General features: G+C 37.0%; 1 protein-coding gene across 5 annotated transcripts in view; it reads right to left on the bottom strand.

Moving 5' to 3' along the window:
* Window positions 1–266: 266 nt before the first annotated feature.
* The window catches only part of BCO2 (beta-carotene oxygenase 2), a 69,795-nt gene continuing 54,162 nt past the window's right edge, over window positions 267–15,899 (bottom strand). For 4 of the 5 annotated variants that reach the window (XM_061203987.1, XM_061203985.1, XM_061203986.1 and 1 more), the window contains 7 exons: window positions 15,674–15,802; window positions 14,215–14,375; window positions 13,128–13,295; window positions 3,815–3,952; window positions 3,036–3,218; window positions 2,444–2,554; window positions 267–946 (listed from right to left, as the gene is read on the bottom strand). In XM_061203987.1, coding sequence (XP_061059970.1) covers window positions 833–946; window positions 2,444–2,554; window positions 3,036–3,218; window positions 3,815–3,952; window positions 13,128–13,295; window positions 14,215–14,375; window positions 15,674–15,802 — 1,004 coding nt within the window. In that variant the 3' untranslated portion in view covers window positions 267–832. The remainder of the gene's footprint in view (window positions 947–2,443; window positions 2,555–3,035; window positions 3,219–3,814; window positions 3,953–13,127; window positions 13,296–14,214; window positions 14,376–15,673; window positions 15,803–15,899) is intronic. The other variant, XM_061203988.1, reaches the window with a different exon arrangement.

Genomic DNA, 15,899 nt, shown 5'->3' with positions numbered 1-15,899 from the left:
ATTGTATATATGTGCCACATCTTCTTTATCCATTCATCTGTTGATGGGCATTTAGGTTGCTTCCATGTCCTGGCTATTGTAAATAGAGCTGCAATGAACATTTTGGTACATGACTCTTTTTGAATTATGGTTTTCTCAGGGGATATGCCCAGTAGTGGGATTGCTGGGTCATATGGTAAGAACTACCAACTTTTCATCGTTCTCTGAAGAACTAGACACCTGGAGATTAGGGGGAAAAATGCCTGATTTAAACAACATCCCTCAAAACAACAGCCTCCCAAGGCTGAGCTGGGGGCAGGGTAGGAGGTGGTACTGGGTGGTTCAACTGCAGTGGCATCTGCTCTGGACAGCAGAGAAATAGCCAGTTTAGAAGGAGCCTCCAAGCATGACATCCTCTGTGAGTACCTTAGGACCAGTAGCAACAGGCAGGCTGTAATGGAAAAAACAAGGGGTTTTTCAGACCTATATTCATATTATACTAGCTATAGTTATCTGTATTTCTTCTCCCAAGTGAGGGAACCTCTGTCACCCACTTATCTGGTGGTGATAATCAGGTCTAGTTCTTCTTTCACGTATTCTTATTACCTATAAAATATATCCAGTAAATATAAATTTAAAACTCTCTTCAAAAGGTTGTATCAACACTTGCTTAATGTTTTCAAGGAAGATCCCTAAGAAAATATAAAACCATAATTATCTCATGAATTCCATTTTTAATAGAAATTTTAAAACCAGATGTCTATGGTTTGGAAGGTAAGGTGCACCTTTGCTCTCTCTTTTGTACAGAGCACATTCATTTAAAACCGAGTTCCCAGACCTTGTGGATGTTCCATCAGATGGTCACGAAGGTGCCATGGAACCCGTAAGGCATTTGCACAGGCACCTCTGCTCGGCCCAGTTCTTCAAAGTTCTTGGCATCCAAGACTAGGAGGAAATTTCTTTCATTCTAGAAAAGGAAAGCCAATACTGAAAATTCTCTCTTATTTTTTTTCTATAAAAAAATCTGTCTGTTTCCTCCAGTAGGCTGTAAAATTTCTAAGACAGAGACTACATATTACTCATCTTCATGTCCACCCCCAGCAACTAGCACAGTGCCTTGCCTATTCATTCACTAAATGTTTGCAGAATGCTGAACTGAACAGAAAAGGAAATTACAGCTGAAGAAGTTCATATCTAGAGCAAAGAATAAGTTCTTTATATCAATCACCTTCATAGGATCTCTTTGGGTTTAAGGATCTTTTTACCTGCCCCTTTTCAATCTCCTAAGAGACATAAAAATTCTTCTAAAATGAAATGCCTCCATTTTGTGTTACTTTGGAGCTGTTCAAAATGTAGCATTGCAAGGCAGACTGAGATTTGCCCTGGTCTAATTACAGGAGTGGCAAGTACCTGGCATGAGGACCAAGTCCTCCTAAGCCCATGGCAGGCGTTACTAATTGATCACAGCACTTTCCTCACCTAAACCTTAAAAAGCCTCAGAATCCAACACCCCAGTAATAACTGATCAAAGCTGGTACTCAAAGTGAACCTACTGCCACAAGACTGCCCTAGACAAGAAGTTATGTATCAACATTATTGGGACTTCCCTGGTGGTCCAGTGGTTAAAACTCCGTGCTCCCAGTGCAGGGGGCCCAGGTTCGATCCCTGATCAGGCAACTAAGAGCCCACATGCCGCAACTAAAGATCCCATGTGCTGCAACTAAGACCCAGTGCAGCCAAATAAATATTAAAAAAAAAAAAGATGTCAACACTTTTGAGACACTAGGTCAGGGCCTATCACATTAGATTTTTGGATCACTCAATTTATTTTATTTTATTTTTTAGTTTTTTTTTTTTAATATTTATTTATTTATTTATTTTGGCTGCACCGGGTCTTCGCTGCGGCATGCGGACTCTTTAGTTGCGGCATGCATGCGGGATCTAGTTCCCCGACCAGGGATGGAACCCGGGTCCCCTGCATTGGGAGCACGGAGTCTTACCCACTGGACCACAAGGGAAGTCCCTTGGGTCACTCAATTTAAATTGGCAGCACAGATGGTGGTATGAAACATTAGACTAGAACTCAGAAGTTTGGGATTCAAATACTGGCTTTACCACTATGAGACCTGATGCAAGTCTCTTTCAACTTCCTTAAGTTACAAATTCTACGTGTAAAATGGTACCCTACAAAGTTGTTTTGATGACTAAATAAGATATGTATGAAAGAGGTTTGTAAATAAATTCCTATGCAAATGTAAATTATTATTATGGTTCTAAAATAGAACTTTAAAACAGTAATAAAGTACTGATTATGATAAAAGGGTACCCAAATAATAAGGAGAGGAGGAAAAGGGAGAAGGTGCCAAATTGGAATCAAAATAAACCATCAACAGCATCACTAAATATAACCCTCAAAAGGCCCAGTGCTATTTCTCTTTCTGACGAGTGATGGAAATACATTTACCTGGTTGGGAGTGATCACCACAGAAAGAATAACCCCACCATCTTCTTCATTGGTTCCTGGTACTGGAACAAAAACAGGTTCTGAGGGATAAAAGCCATCTTCTCTCCAAACCTGTAGTCCCCAGAAAAGTATTTGATAAAAGACTGGTTATGAGCTAGAAGCGTTCTATAGTGATTGTCAGTCCCAGCATGAATTTGGCTGTCAATGTTATGGTCCAACAGTAGAAGAATCAGGCTTACTGAGTTAAATATAGGAGAGGGAGCTTTTGCAGCTACAGATTCCATCATCATCAAACACAACTGGTGTAATTATAGTTTCCCATCAATGTGAAATAGAGGTGTCCCATTATTTCTCTCAAAATATTATCAAGCATAGAATTATTTCTCTGGGCTTGTGGTTCATTTAGATTCCCTAGAGGGAACATACCCCTAATCTATGTGATTCCATGGTTCTCAGATTTAATAAAAGTAAGTGGCTGAGCTGCTTAAATATTAAAAAATCTCAAGACCTACCTTAAAAAAAAAACAGAAATTAATTCAAAGGGCAGAATAGGTTTTTTAAGAGTTCAGAAAAGGAAAGAGAATTTCATTACCATCAGTGTCTTGTTCACCACGTCAACCTTGATCAGAGAATCGCCCACCAAATGCCGAAAGCCACAGCCATAGAAGAACTGATACTTTTTGCCACTGAATTGGCCATAGTTGATCTGGGGAAATTCAACACCTCCTTCCTCTTCTAGGTCCTCAGGATATAGATTTTCATAAGAACACCAAATCTGAATCAGGGCACAAAAGGATTTGTAGTGATTGCTTAATTCTTACTTCCTTCAGTGTAGGTCAGCGTGGGGCTAACACCCTATAAGAGTTTGTGACAGGGCTTGAAAACTGAGGTTCTATGTCATCTTTTAATATTGTTCCTCTTTTCATCATGTGTATGAGCGTATAAAAGATTATCTGGTTTTGTGACTAAGCTGTCAAATGGCATAGGAGGTAGAAGTGGGCTTTTATTCTACTAAAGCTGAGACACTGTTAGCTACACAATGATATGTAAGTGCAAATTATCTAAAAGGTGGGGATGGTCAATTCCTATCTCAAATACTTAGACATTCCATAACCATTAGAAAGTTTCATATATTTGTTTCAAAACACAAAAGGGATAGGTAAATACACTGCTCACTCCCACCCAGAATTCTGTGGCTCTTTTGCAAGTCATGCTCCATGACCTTACCCTGCTCAGCTGAATGTTATAAAACTTACTGGGCACCAAACATTGTGGAGAACAGCCACACTACATAGCCACACTACTTTACTAGTGAATGAAGAAGCACTACTGAGGATCAAAGTCTTAGTCTAATGTCCATTCATAGCATACCTTTCCATCAGCCTGTTTCACAGCACTGGCTGAAGAATAGGACAACGGGCTGAGGTTCTCTCCCTCAGGGGCATTCAAACTGACATGTAAGGGCAAAACAAACCTTCGAGGAAAAGATTTGGCTACTGAATTATAGACCTGTTCAGGAGAGAGAAATAAACTGTTGAGAAAATTGTCATTCATAGAATAACAGCATGTCCCAATAACTGAGATCCAGTCAATATTATTGGCATTTCTAAGTAATTGCATAAATGATCATTTTCACTCATTCATTTACTCAGCAAATATCAGTTGAGTACCTACAATAGGCCAAGCTCTGTTTTAGACACTGAGAATACAACAGTAAACAAAACAGTCTCTGGCCTTATATTCTAGTGGAGAAAGAATGATAATAGATATGAAATATATGTTACTTAAGTAGTGTCAAATAAATAAATGATTATATAGCTCAAAGTCAGATAGTGATAAGTGCCAATAAGAAACACACTGAAGGGTGAGGGACTAGAGAGTAAAATGGGTGCTTCCTTCCTCAGGTTTGGTCCAGGAAGAACTCTGTGTGGAAATGGGCTAACTTAGCAGGCCTGGGTTGCTCAAACCCTGCATATTCTCAGGAAAGGCCCGTTTTCATGACTGGTCCTTGGCCCGCACCTGGGAACGGAGCTCTTTGAATATTCAGTCTGATAAGAGTATGTTCGCATGCCTGAGGCCTTGAGGCGTACTGTACTAATTTGTTCTTATAGTTTATGCTAACAACGTGATTCATAATGAACACCTGCCTTCTCTATGGGGCTCTAGAACTTCAGTAATTGAGGTTACTCATGTAGGGGCTATATATGTTATGTGTTGATCCCCAACAAACACCTTGGACCACCAGCTTGGTGGGCTTCCCTGGCAGGCAACATTTCACACGTGTTGTCACGAGTTGCTGGAGGAATCAAGCATATCCTGGGAGAGGGCTCTTGAAAGCACGCACCTGGTTTCCTCCAGACTTCATCCCATGTACCTTTCTTTTTTCTGATTATTCTGGGACCCATGAGCCCTCCTAGTGAATCATCAAAACAAAAAGTGGTTTTGGGGACCCCCCCCAACACAGCATCTCTGCAGAGATGATGCTTAAGCAGGAGATCCTAATAAAATAAGTGTATTTTTTATGACAGTAAGAATGGTTTAAGCACATCTTCCTCTCTTGAAATACTGTAAGATGGGGAACAAACTATGCCATTTTCCCCCATATACCTAGCCCATATTATCTCCATAACATGCAGAAATGTTTTTACTAAGTAAAGACTTAGTGCTATTTTTAACCTTCGTAAACAATTAGCTTTTAAAATTTTATTTTTAAATTTATTTAAACATTTTTGTCTTTTGCAAAACCATAGGTGAACAAAAAGAGAGTGCCAATAATGGTGAGTTAGGCAATATGGATCAACTGTTTCCCTGAGAACAGATAGAAAAACTGGACAAAATGTTTAAAACAGCTATTTGAAGGCGCTGGTGAGCTAAAAAAGGCAATGAAGAACAACGGGGCATCGATTTGGAAGGAGAAGGAAACCCACAAAAACTACACATTGGGGGCAAATTTTCCACTAAGGACATCAGCTGCTTTTAAGAACAGGCAGCTGAAAGGCTGAGAAAATATAAAAGAATTTTTTATTAAACGTTTTAATTTTGAGATATATATTGCAGACCCACAAGCAGCTGTAAGAAATAATACAGAAAAACAAACAATTGATCTTAAAATGGGCAAAGGACTAGACTAGACATTTCACCAAGATATACAAATAGCCAATAAGTACATGAAAAGATGCTCAACATTATTAGTCATTAGGGAAATGCAAATCAAAATACAATAAGATAATACTTCACACTCATTAGGATGGCTATTATAAAACAAAAAACAAAACAAAACAACAAAACAAACAAACAAAAAAAACCCAGAAAACAACAAGTGTTTGTGAGAATGTGAAGAAAGTGGAACCCTTGTGCATTGCTGGTGGGAATGTAAAATGGTGCATCTGCTGTTAAAAACAATTTGGCGGTTCCTCAAACAGTTAGATATAATAGAATTATCATATGATCCAGCAATTCCACTTCTAGGTATATGCCAAAAAAGAATTGAAAACAAGGACTCAAACAGATACTTGTACACCAGTGTTCATAACAGCATTATACATAATAGCCAAAAGCTGAAAACAACCCAAATGTCCCCCAACAGATGAATAAACAAAAGGTAGTATATACATACAAGGAATATTATTAAATCTTTAAAAGGAATGAGATTCTGATACATGTTACAACATGGATAACCCATGAAAAGATTATGCTAAATGAAATAAGCCAGACACAAAAGAAAAAATCTTGTATGATTCTACTTATATGAGGTACCTAGAATAGGCAAATTCATAGAAACAGAAAGTAGAATAAGGGCTACCAAGAGCTGGGGAGAGGGAGGAGATAGGGAGCTGTTATTTAATGGGTACAGAGTTTCTGTCTGGGATGATGAAAAAGTTCTGGAAATGAATAGTGATGTTGGTTGCACAACATCATTAATGTATTTAATGTCACTGAATTATACACCTAAAAATAGTTAAAATAGTAACTTTTGTGTTATGTATATTTTACCACATTAAGAAAAACAAACAATGCAGAGAGATTCCATGTATCCTTCATCCAGTCTCACCAATGATGACCTCTTACATAACTACACTACAACGGGGAAACTTACATGGATATAATCCACCAACATTATTCAGATTTCACCAATTTAACACACATTCATTTGTGTTTGTATGTGTGTGTGTGTTTAGTTTTATGCAATTTTATGACATGTAAATTCATATGATCACCACCATACTCAAGGTACAGAACAGTTCCATCACCACAAGGATCCTTCATGTTACCCTTTTATAAGGATATTGCCATACCAACTCCCCCATCACTTGGCCCTAATGAGAAGAGATTTTGATAGTTTTGAGGAGCTAGAGAAGTAAAAGTTGTAGTTCAAAGTCTCCAAGAAGGGGAAGCATTGATAAACCTCTAGCTCTCTGGGTCAGGATCCCTTAGGCTGTACCCTAGAAGTAAAAATAAACAAAAATAGTCCAGCTCTTGCAGCGACTGTATCACATTTCAAATTTTCTCAATCCCTATAACTAGATTAAGAATATCTTCAATTGATAATGTACTCTAGCCATCTGCCAGAAGCAAATGGAAATCTTCCCTAGAGGAAGATAACAGAGTCTCAAAATATCCCTCCTACAATTTTTCAAACAGTATTCTGTATAGAATAAAAATTAGTCAGCACATGAGACGACGAGAGCACGATTTAAAAAACAACAACAACAAGATAAACAACAGATGATAGAAACAGAACCACAAGTGATCCAGATAATAGAGTTATCAGACTTTAACTATTCTGAATATGTTGGAGGAAATTATTTTAAATTGGGATTGTAGCAGAGAACTAAAATTATAAAAGAGAAAGGAATCAAAATTCTAGAACTGAAAAGTGCAATGAGTTTAGGAACATAGTGCCTAGGTTTAACAGCAGAATATACACAGCTGAAGAAGAATGTTTGAACTGTAAGATAGATAAGAAGAAAATATCCAAAGCAAGATACTTAGACCAAAGGATAAAAGATGCTAAAAAGAACATAAGCAACAGAGGGATAGAGTGAAAAGGGGTAGCATATGTGTAATGTAATCCCAGAAAGAAAAGAGAGAAAAGACTTACCAGATACAATATTTGAAGAAATAATAGGCAAAATTTTTCAAAACTAATGAAAGACATCAAACCATTGATTCAAGAATCTTTAAGGAAAAAAAAAGTAAAAATAAATCAAAAGGAACTCATACTAAAAAATATCATAGTACTAACTACAGAAAACCAAAGAGAAAATCTTTGGGGGGTGGTGGTTCAATTTCAAAGGAGCAAAGCTTTAGACTGACAACTGATTTCTTAACAGAAATCAGAAGACAATGAAATGATATCTTTAAAGTGTCAAAAGAAAATAACAACCTAGATTCTTTATCCAGTGGAAACATCCTTCAAGAAAGAAGGTAAAATAAAGACATTTTTCTGACAAGCAAAAACAGAGATTTCATCACCAGCATATCTGAACTAAAGAAAATACTGAAAGACATTCTTCAGTCAGAAAGAAAATGATTCCACATGGATGCTCAGAGAGGCTAGAAGGAATTAAGAGCAAGAGAAGGTACAGATGTGGGTAAATGGGTAGTATGGGTAATTATGACTACATAAAACAACATTAATAATAATGCCTTATAAGGGTTAATATATAGAGAGAATTAAAATATATAAGAACAGTAGCATATAAATCAGGAGTAGAGTAAATGAAGTTAAAGTGTTCCAGAGTCCTTGCATTGTCTGGAAAGAATTAAAAGAACTGATTTATAATATATTGTGTTAAATCAAGGATGCATATTGTAATCTCTCAAATAATCACTAAAAGAATGTATAACTACCAAGCTAATGGTCAGAGGGTGGAGTGATGTTTGGGGGAGGGGAGGTGGAAATGAAATAATAAAATATACTCAACTAATGTAGAGAAGGCAAGAAAGGAGAGAAAACAAGAACTAGTGAGACAAATAGGAAGCAAATAGTCAGATGGCGTATTTAAACCTCAAAATATTAATGACTGGTTTAACTAAATGCCCCAATCAAAAGTCAAGAATTAGCACAATGGATTTTCTAAGTATATGTTGCTTACATGGTACATATTTAGAAAGATTAAAAGTAAAAGGATGGGAAAGTTATAGCACGCAAACATCATGGCAAAAAGCATTACTTAGAGATAAATATTCAATAAACCAGGAAGGTAAAACAATTCTAAATTTGTATGCACACAGAGCACCAACATATGTAAATTTTAAATTAGCATAACTATGAGGAGAAACAGAAAAATCTGTACTCCAAGCAAAAGATTTTAATATACATTTCATGTTATATGTTAACTGATAGAGATCAATAAGAATAAAGAAGATTTGAATAATATTATTTAAAAATATGACCTAATCAACATATATAAAACACTACATCCAAAATTCATTATTTTAAATGCACATAAAACATTTTTCAAAATAATCTTTTGCTGGGCCATAAAGCAAATCTCAATAAATTTCATAAACTTCAAATCATACAGTAAAATTAAGCTAGAAATCAATGGGAAAAATAACTAGAAAGATTTCCATTTGTCTGAAAGTTTAAAAAAAATTTTCAAAGAACAAATCTCAGTGAAAGTTAGAAAATACTTTAACTGAATAGTAATAAAACATATCAAAACTTGTGGGATGCTCTGCTAGACAGAGATTTATCATCCCAGAGGTATATATGTTGAGGAGGGAAAGGTAGAAAAATAACAAACTAAGGTTTTATATCCTTAGTTAGAAAAGGAACACATTAAGCACAAAGAAAGTAGAAAAGGAAATGAAAATAACAGCATAAATTGATGAAACTGAAAACAAACACACATTAAAGAAGATCAACTAAGCCAAAAAGTTGGTCTTTTGAAAAGCCTCATTAAATTGATGAGAACCTAGCAAGCCTAAAGGAACAAAAAAGACAGCAAAAATAACCATATAAGGGATAAAAACAGGGGCTATCAATTAACCCTACCTACATTTTTTTAAAACATAGAATATCATGAATAACATTAGGTCAACAAATTTGAAATTTTAGATGGCATTAATAAATTTCTTAGAAAAAGACTATTCACCAAATCTGACACAATAAGAAATAGAGAATCAGAATAACCCTATACTATTAAAGAAACGTAATTTATAATTTAAGATCTACCTATAAAGAAACTTACGGGCCCAGATGACCTTACTGTTGAATTATTCCAAACATTTAAGAAATAATGCCAATCTTATACTTTTCATGCAGAGAATAGAAAAGAGAACAATTTCCTACTCACTGTATGAGATTAGCAAAACTTTAATAACAAAACCTAACAAGGGGGCTTCCCTGGGGCGCAGTGGTTAAGAATTCGCCTGCCAATGCAGGGGACATGGGTTTGAGCCCTGGTCCAAGAGTATCCCACATGCCGCAGAGCAACTAAGCCTGTGCACCACAACTACTGAGCCTGCGCTCTAGAGCCTGCGAACCACAACTAATGAAGCCCGCATGCCACAACTACTGAAGCCCGAGCGCCTGGAGCCTGTGCTCCGCAACAAGAGAAGCCACTGCAATGAGAAGCCCGCGCACTGCAACGAAGAGTAGCCCCTGCTCACCACAACTAGAGAAAGCCTGCACGCAGCAACGAAGACCCAACGCAGCCAAAAATTAAAATTAATTAATTAATTAATTAATTAAATCCATTTAAAAAAACAAGGACATTATAAGAAAGAAAAATTACAGGCCAATCTTAATCATGAAATTGATGCCAAAAAATGCTAAATAAGATATTAGCAAAGAAAATCCAGAAATATATTAAAAATACAGTGTGACCAACTGGGATTTACTTCAAGAATAGAAGGTTAGTTTAACATTCAAAAATCAATCAATGGCTATTATAAACGTTTTAAAATCAATCAGTGTATCTCACCACATTTGTAGAAGAAAGGATAAGTCATGTCATTATCTCAACAGTGCAAAAAAAACATTTGATAAAATCCAACATCCATTCATGAGAAAAATTATTAGTAAACAAGCAGGTGTACATCAGCATCATAGTGCATGATATGCTCCCTTTGTCTCTCCCTTCAGTCTACAACCAATAACATAATGTTAACTCAAGAAAGGTTCATCTGCCCAACACACTGGAAGGCTGGAGAGTTCCACACATTTGTACACCTAAAGGTGGGTGGACTGGAGCACACTGAAGAGGCAGAACTGAGAGGAAAGCAGAGGTGGTGCTTATAATCCCGACTCCCAGCTACAGTAGCTGAGCCTGCAGCCCCAGAGAACCCAGTAACAGCAGGGGAGGCAGCACACATGACTCCGGCCTCCTGGCTGCAGCAGCACCCACAGCTGCAGGGAATCAAGCAACAGTGGCAGCGGGGCCTGTGACCCCTCCAGCCATGGAGGTGGCCACAACCCAGCCCCCTATCCACAGCTGTGGTGCCTGGGAACCCAACAACTCCAGACACAGCAGAGGCCCCAGCCACCCTGGCTACCCCCACCACCACCCTCCCCCAACAGCAACAGTGCCTGCAACACAGGCAACCTCAACGTGACAGATGTACCCACCATCCCGATGCCCGAGGCAGCAACACCAGCAGCAGCAGTGACACCGGCAGCAGCAAAGCACCAGTGACCCTGGAGGCATAAGGTATGAGAGGGAGGGCACCAGGCAACCCCTCTCACAGAGGTGGTAGAGGGTGGAAAGTGCTGATTTTCAAATATAGCCAGAGGCAGCTCAAGTAAGAGAAACCAAAAACTTGTGCCACCTACTTATGAACAAAAGAAAGCCCTCTAATAACTAACCTGTTGAATTGTTAGCATCTAGTAAAAAAAAAAAAAAAAAAAAAAAAAAAAAGCTTTACCTAAAGAAGAAAGGTGTTTGCTACTTCAAATGCGCTGGCTACATCAACTCATTAAGCACCATAGAAAAAACATGGTAACACAGTATCACATAAAGAAAAAGACAAATCTCCAGAAATCAAACCTAAAGTCATGGAATATTACAATCTAACTGATAGAGAATTCAAAATAGCTGTCCTGAAGAAACCTGATGAGCTACAAGAAAACTCAGAAAGGCAGTTCAATGAGTTCAGAAATAAGACAAATGAACAGAAGAAATATCTTACCAAAGAGATTGAAACTATGAAAAATAATCAACCGGAAATTCTGGAGCTGAAGAATTCAGTAAATGAGATGAAGAACACGTTAGAAAGCACTGGAAATAGAGCAGACCATATGGAAGAGAGAACTAACGAGCTTGAAGATAGAAAGCTAGAAATTAGACAGAAGAGGAGAGGGAACTAAGATCTAAACAAATGAAAGATTTCTACAAGAACTATCCAACTCCATTAGGAAGGGTAACAGAAGGATAATGGGTATCCCAGAAGGAGAAGAGTGGGAGAAAGGAGCAGAGAGTTTATTTAAAGAAATAATAGCTGAGAACTTCCCAAACCTGGACAACTGGATATCCAAGTCTCTGAAGCAAAGATAACACCTAATTATCTGAATACAAAAAGACCTTCTCCAAGATATATTATGTTAAAACTGTCAAAAGTCAATGACAAAGAAAAAATTTTAAAGACAGCCAGGGAAAAAAAGATAGTAACCTACAAAGGAACCCTCATTAGGTTACTGGCAGATTTCTCAGCAGAAACTCTACAGGTCAAAAGAGAGTAGAATGACTTACTCAAGATATTGAAAGATAAAAACTGTCACCCAAGAATATTCTATCCAGCAAAGTTATCCTTCAGATATGAAGGAGAAACAAAGGCATTCCCAGACAAACAAAAGCTAAGAGAGTTCAGCACCACTAAACCTGCCTTTCAAGAAAGGTTGAAAGGAGCTCTTCTACCTGAAACAAAAAGGCGGAAGAACACAAAACTTTGAGTAAAGTCATAAACAGAATCAGAAAATTGCAACTCTGGACTTCCCTGGTGGCACAGTGGTTAGAATCTGCCTGCCAAAGCAGGGGACATGGGTTCGATCCCTGGTCTGGGAAGAGCCCACATGCCACGGAGCAACTAAGCCCGCGAGCCACAACTATTGAAGTCCGCGCGCCTAGAGCCCCTGCTCCGCAACAAAAGAAGCCACCGCAATGAGAAGCCCACGCACCATAACGAAGAGTAGCCCCCGCCCGCCGCAACTAGAGAAAGCCCGCACGCAGCAACGAAGACCCAACGCAGGCCAAAATTAATTAATTAATTAATTAATATAAAACTATAGCAGAAAACAATTTACATTACATAATCCAAGGAAAAATTCTGCCTTGAACTGATTATCAGGAAAAAGTAAATCCCTTCAAGCTAGATGAACTGATACACTTTTTTTTAATCAAAGAATTAATATTATAGTCCATTTTACTATTCCTTCCAGGAAATGTAAGTATGTTTAGTGCCCAAGTGTAATAAGGAACTAATCACAAGTGCTTCAAAACATATTTCTTGGCTTTCTTTAACATACTTTTTATTTATTAGGTATTATGTAAATACATACTTCAAATTATTTTGAAATATTAAATAAATAAATTACAAAGCTGTATCTTCAATGCTTTAAAACCATTCTCCCTCCTTATTTACAAGAGAGGCAAGAGAAACAGCTAATTCCAAACCCAAAGCCAGAACTTGGCTAGATCAAAAATATTTTGACAACTCCTGACAAATCAGAGAATTTTACCTGATCAAGCTCTTTCCCAGTTTTCCTAAGATTCTGTAGTTGGTAAACTTCTAGGCTTCTTCCATCATCCTGACAGCACAAATCAATTACGACACAGCCCTGGTCCTCAAAGGCATTGATTTGGTGAAAAGTAACAAAAGGTTTACTGTAGTACATCCCTGGAAGAAGCTGCAGGGGAAAACACAAACAGTGAAAAATAGATATTTTATTTTATTTCCTTTAGGGTACAGATCCACAAAGCTCAAATTAAGATTTCCCCCTCTTCAAATGACAGGCCTGGTAGGTATAAAAACCAGAATTCGGAATGTAGAAGCAAATATGCTTTGATTTAAAATCATCTCATCTCATATTAATCAATGAACTGGGGCTATTTGATATAGACCAATCAACTGTTTCAACTAACTTTAAAGTTCTCATGAAATATGGCCCAATATTTTGAAGGATAAATAAATCCTAGACTCTTAACTACATGGTTAAATAGAAAATACTTCTATTAAGAATTTATGATAAATTAAGTGACTAATCCTTTGAAAAATGCACTCATTACTAAAATGGGATTTTTTTGGTAATGAAATTAGGATACAGTAAATTTAGGATACTATTTCTTTAGAGAGGTTAAAAAGTGGACAAATACAATAGTGCTATTAATCAGGAGTATACAGAAAGATATTTAACCAATATGCTTTAGACTTTGGTAGGATTATCATACTTACATATCAAGAAATCATAGAAGCAGCTAATAAAAATATCACTGCAAAAGTTACAGAAGACCTCTGCATGAACAATATCCTCTTTAGCAAATATTATTATATGGAAAAATCCATGCTAAAATGCTAAAAGGATTTCCTAGATGTCATTTTAATTGAATCAGATAATTTAAAGGATAAAACCATTTCCTACAATTTTCTAATATGCAAAATCCACTGTATTAATTAATAAATAACTAGCCCTACTTATGGAAGAAGGTAATATCCTTGATTAAGAGTGTCTTATGCAAGTAATGCCCAGTGAAGGCAAAAGTCAATCACATGGAAATTTGCCTTCATGTCCAATCATTTTCACAATAAATACACTCAAAATTCTCCACCTGACCAGTGTGCTTATCCACCACATGAAACCGTGTATTATACTGGGGTTCCCAGCTTATTCCATCTGAAAAGGCCTTTCCCCGAATTTTAGAAGTGATGATTTTCCACAGATTCATCTTTAGAGGCTGTTCAATGAAGACAATGTAGTTCCTTGTCATTCCTAAAAGGTTCAAGCAAACAATAAAATGTTATTTGGCAAACTAGAGTTGTCTGAAATGTGACAGTTTGGGGACTTGTCTGAAGGCTTGGACACATTACTGCTGACCTAAACAAATGCCAGTCAGAAATAATTCTTCATCATTTCCCAGCTTTGCTATATATATTTTCTGTTCCTACATAAAAACAGGAACTGCTTAGAATAGCTTGGGTTGAATGCCCTCAACTTGCTTTTTGTCTTTTTTTTTTCTTTCTTTCTTTTCAAATTGTTTTGGTTTAGGAACAAAGAAGCATTATATTAAAGTGTCATTTATGATCTACACCTGTATTCCTTAATCCTTTTGCTATTTATACTGGAGGTAACAATCCAGGAGCAGATTGGCTATAAAGGTTTAGGATGCAGAAGATAAATATTCTGAGAAAAAGCTGAAGCAATCTACATGGAATATGAATTGCCTCCCTCAAAATATAATCAAGGTCTTTCCTGTATGATTATTATTTGTGGTCTTTAAAGTTACCTAAAATATTGAATTCTGTCAATTTTTTATGGTCAAATTATTTTTTTAATTAAGACTTTATATTTTGGAGCAGTTTTAAGGCTCACAACAAAATCGAGGGGAAGGTACAGAGATTCCCCATATACCACCTGTCCCCAAACACGCACAGCCTCCACATTATCAATTTCCTCCACCAGAGTGGTCCATTTGTTACAACTGATGAACCTACATTGACACATCACAATCACCCAAAGTCCATAGTCTCTGTTGTGGAAACATGCATAAATGTATTTTTTTCCTTTGTATTTAGATATTCAATGACACATAACATAATACAAAACAAACCAAAGAGACTGATTTCTATGACTAGAGGTTACTCATTGTGTCATCCTGGAGCAGGGGGCTGAAGGGAGAGGCTGTTCTCCATGGAGAACTGAAGTGGAGTTAGTGCTGGGTGACTAAATCTCAGCCTGACTCAATGTGCTGGGAAGGGACCAATGATTTCTTAAACTGAGAACTATTTCCTAGAGCAGTCAATTAATTAAAAACTTAAAAATTAACTGGTGTTTCCTATTAATTTTTTAGTAATTGCTTGTATTAAAATATGTTTTCAATCAGTCAGTTGGCTAGGGTAAGAAGTATGTGACTAAACAGAATAAACTTAATTGGCATTAAAATGCAACCTTGGTCTCTTATCACCATACTCTGATAAACTGTATTAACAGAGTACTTGCCAAAATTAGTCCCTCTGCAACAGTTACTTTAAGGCAGGCCCCATTAAAATTTGTCTTATCTTTGGGCTCACCAAAGCTGTGGTAGTAAGAAGGTTTCATCCTCTCTGCAGAAGCAATAGAACATATCACCTGGGCTCCATGGATTGTCTCCCCAAGGTCTACCTTCTCCGGAGGAACCCGAATAACATTATAGCAAGAACCTGGAAAATGGAAAGTCCTGTCTTAACTGTTTTACATTCATTTTAAGAAAAAAGATAACCCTTGCACTTGTGAACTAGGCAAAAGCAGTTAAGAAAT

This window comes from Eubalaena glacialis, chromosome 10, assembly GCF_028564815.1.
Source record: "Eubalaena glacialis isolate mEubGla1 chromosome 10, mEubGla1.1.hap2.+ XY, whole genome shotgun sequence".
NCBI lineage: Eukaryota > Metazoa > Chordata > Mammalia > Artiodactyla > Balaenidae > Eubalaena > Eubalaena glacialis.
Note: the sequence above shows the minus strand (reverse complement) of the source record. Positions and strands in the feature narration are given on the sequence as shown.